At 46.4% G+C, this 3786-nt stretch overlaps 1 protein-coding gene across 2 annotated transcripts in view; it reads right to left on the bottom strand.

Annotated features, from left to right (window-relative positions):
- The window catches only part of Arhgap1 (Rho GTPase activating protein 1), a 22766-nt gene that overhangs the window by 8255 nt on the left and 10725 nt on the right, over window positions 1–3786 (bottom strand). For both annotated transcript variants that reach the window (XM_021185622.1, XM_021185616.1), the window contains exon 5: window positions 1566–1653. In XM_021185622.1, the coding sequence (XP_021041281.1) occupies window positions 1566–1653 (88 nt within the window). The remainder of the gene's footprint in view (window positions 1–1565; window positions 1654–3786) is intronic.

Genomic DNA, 3786 nt, shown 5'->3' with positions numbered 1-3786 from the left:
CTCACTTTGTAGACCAGGCTGGCCTCGAACTCAGAAATCCGCCTGCCTCTGCCTCCTGAGTGCTGGGATTAAAGGCGTGCGCCACCACGCCCAGCAGTCTAGAGGGGGTTTGTAACTCAGCATCCTTAGGCTGAACTCTAAGGTGAGTATTCCTGGCTGGACACATGATGGCCCTCCAACCAGACTCTGCCTGCTCTAAGGAGCCAAGGAAAGAGAAGTCACAGGGTGGGGTGGGGGACGGACAGATGGACAGACAGACAGCACCAGAGGCCTTATAGACACAGCACAAGGAATGAGCTTCTGCCTCACCACAGGCCAGCTGAGCCTTTCTTCTGTGGTCCTCAAGCCTGTCCCCAAGATCACTACAATCCTCACGTGCACAACATTCAGGATGTCAAGGAGCTACTGTAGGTGGTGCACATACGTCACAGTTAGAGAGCACTTTAAACTGGCCAGGAAAACAGACACGATAGTCACTCTGAGCACACTGATGGCAGTTTCTACCCTGCTTCAACCATTCTCCTTCAAACACTGGTGGTTTGAAGGAGAATGGCCCCTACAGGTTCATGTATTTGAATCCTTAGTCACCAGAGAGTAGAGTTTGAGGAAGATTAGAAGGATCAGGTGTGATCTTGTTGGAGGAAGTATGTCTTTTTTTTTAAAAAAACTATTATTTTTATTTTATGTGTATGGGTGTTCTGCCTGCTGGAATGTCTGTGTACCATATGCATGCAGGACTTGTGGACGCCTGTAGAACGCATCAGATCCCCTGAAACTGGAATTACAGACTCTTGTTAGCAGCCACATGGTTGCTGGGGATTGAACCAGGATCCTGTGGAAGATCAGTCAGTGCTCTTAACCACTGAGCATGTCTACATGTGTGTGTGTTTCCCTGTTGCCTACAGATCAGGATGTAGCTCTCAGCTACTTCTCCGGCGTGGCATCATGCCTGCCTGCCATGCTCCTTACCATGATGACAACTGTCTAACCCTCTGAAACTGTAAGCCAGCCCCTAATTAAATGCTTTCTTTTATAAGAGCTGCCTTGGTCATGGTGTCTGTTGACGGCAATAGAGAAGTGACTAAGACAAGCAGCCTTTGGACTTGTGCTAGGAGAGATTCTAACATACACATATGCTAAGCAGACACCCCAAAGGTACAAAAACCACTAACAGCAAACCTGGCACAAAGTAAGATAATGTTAATTATGATTATAAATAAAAATGATTAAGAATCAAGATTACATCAGAAATACCAGAGTTGTACATATTTGGATATATTTACTTTTCAAGATTATTTTCTGGTACATTATCTCATTCCTGTCAAGAAAGAGGCCACAGGCTTCATTATCTTCTCTGAATGCCGAGAAACTAAGGCTCTGAGACACTTGCCAAGGTCACAGTCTCTAGGACTCTGACTCCTTGTCTAGTGCTCTCCCCTTAAGGATGAGAGGTCACATTAAGGAAGGAAACCTGGTTGGGGGGGTAGGGATGATGATGAAGAGAAATGGCTCCAGGCTACTCAGGATCTAGAGAGGTGCCACCCCACTTCCCCATGGGTACTCACCCCAAGAGCTTGCTGTGGTCCAGCTGGTGGCTGGGGGGCATCCGGCAAGCACTGAATACAATGATCTTCCGCCCATACTTATCATCACCTGAGTGTGAAGAAAGATGGAGTGCAGTGGGTGAAAGGTGGACCAGAGTGGTGGGCGGGGCTTAGCAAGTACCCACCTGGGGCCTGTGTCAGTGAGTGTAGGGGCTTGAGAACCCCATGTCCATTCCTCAAGGGCATGCTGGGTGCAGCTGCTTTCAGGGGCACTGAAGTGGGACAACCTCCCAAAAATTTTAACCTTGCTTTTTTTCTCATTAATATTTGTATTGATTATTTGAGAATTTTCTATCCTGGAACCTGAGCACACTCACTTCCCAGTCCTTCCAGGTCTTCCCTGTTGTGAGCACACTCACTTCCCAGTCCTCCCAGGTCTTCCCTGTTGTGAGCATACTCACTTCCCAGTCCTTCCAGGTCTTCCCTGTTGTGAGCACACTCACTTCCCAGTCCTCCCAGGTCTTCCCTGTTGTGAGCACACTCACTTCCTAGTCCTCCCAGGTCTTCCCTGCTGACCCTGTGGACCTCCCCCAACTCTTTCTCTTTCTCAACTGTGAGTCTGCATCATTGATACCATGGTAAAAGTAGCTTCTTTGTTCTTCACAGTCATCATCAGGAACACAGATCACAGACTTACACATGTTAACCTTGCTCTTTAACCCAGTCATGGTGACATACACTTGTAAACCCACACTTTGGAGGTAGAGTCAGGAGGATGAAGAGTTCAAGACACTTAATAGGTCCAAGGCCAACCTGGGATACTTAAGATCTAGTCTCAAAAAAAAAAAAAAAAAAAAAAGTCACATTGAAACTGAGTAGAGTGGTGTGGTGTGTGGTAAGGACCTTTAATCCCGGCCCTCAGGTTGCAAACAGAAAAAACTAAGTTTGAGGCTAGCCTTGTCTGCATAGCAAGTTCCAAGATAGCAAGGCTATATCGTGAGACCTTGTCTTACTAAGTAAAAACAAATAAAACCATGTTGAAAGAGTAATGGCTGTGAAGGCCACACAGTCATCAACAGATAAACATGTGAGGATATAACCCAGCTGATAGAGTGCCTGCTTAGCTCAGCGTGCAGGAAGCCCTGGGTTTGAGTCCTACTGCCAAGTAAACTAATGCTGATTGTTACATCTGTAATCCCAGCATTCAGGGGGAGAAGCAGGAAGATCAGAAGTTCCAAGTTATCCTTAACTCCATTTCCATAAATCTGAGGCTAGCCTGAGGTACAAGATACTCAGGGGGGGGAAGAGGAATATTCATGGCAACAGAAGTTTGACCATAAAAAGGAAGACAGATGGATACACAGCACAAAGTCCATGAACCTTGGAAATATGCTGAGCGCAGGCTGGCACAAAAGGGAGCTGTTGCATAATTTCCTGAGAGTCTAAGACAGTGGTTCTCAACCTGTGGGTTGCAACCCCTTTGGAGGATAAACAACCCTTTCACAGGGGTCAAAATCAGACATCGAGGGGCTGGAAAGATGGCTCAGCAGTTAAGAGCACTGGCTGCTCTTCCAGAAGTCCTGAGGACAATTCCCAGCAACCACATGGTGGCTCACAACCATCTGGAATGGGATTCAATGCCCTTTCTGGTGCATCTGAAGAGAGACAGTGTACTCACATACATATAAAATAAATAAAAAATAAAAAAAAAAAACAGACATCCATTGTGATTCTCTCTCTCTCTCTCTCTCTCTTTTTTTTTTTTTTTTTTTTTTTTTTTTTTTGGTTTTTCAAGACAGGGTTTCTCTGTATAGCCCTGGCTGTCCTGGAACTCACTTTGTAGACCAGGCTGGCCTCGAACTCAGAAATCCGCCTGCCTCTGCCTCCCGAGTGCTGGTGAGTAATTCTTAATAGTAGCAAAATTACAGTTATGAAGTAGGAACACAAATCATTTTATGATGGGGTGGTCACCATAACTTTAAGGGTCTCAGCATTAGGAAGGTTGAGAACCACTGCTCAGAGACCACAAATCTGTGGAGTCGGGAAGCAAATGAGTAGGCTTCGAAGTGCTGAAAGGAGTGGAGAGAGTGAAACACTGCTAAATGGGTACATGGATTGATTTGTGGATGCACACCAAAAGTGTTCTAACAGGCTGGCACGACGGCTCAGTGGGCTAAGGCACTGTTCTAACAGGCTGGCACGACGGCTCAGTGGGCTAAGGCACTGTTCTAACAGGCTGGCA

The sequence above is a fragment of the Mus caroli genome, chromosome 2 (assembly GCF_900094665.2).
Source record: "Mus caroli chromosome 2, CAROLI_EIJ_v1.1, whole genome shotgun sequence".
Classification (NCBI taxonomy): domain Eukaryota; kingdom Metazoa; phylum Chordata; class Mammalia; order Rodentia; family Muridae; genus Mus; species Mus caroli.
Note: the sequence above shows the minus strand (reverse complement) of the source record. Positions and strands in the feature narration are given on the sequence as shown.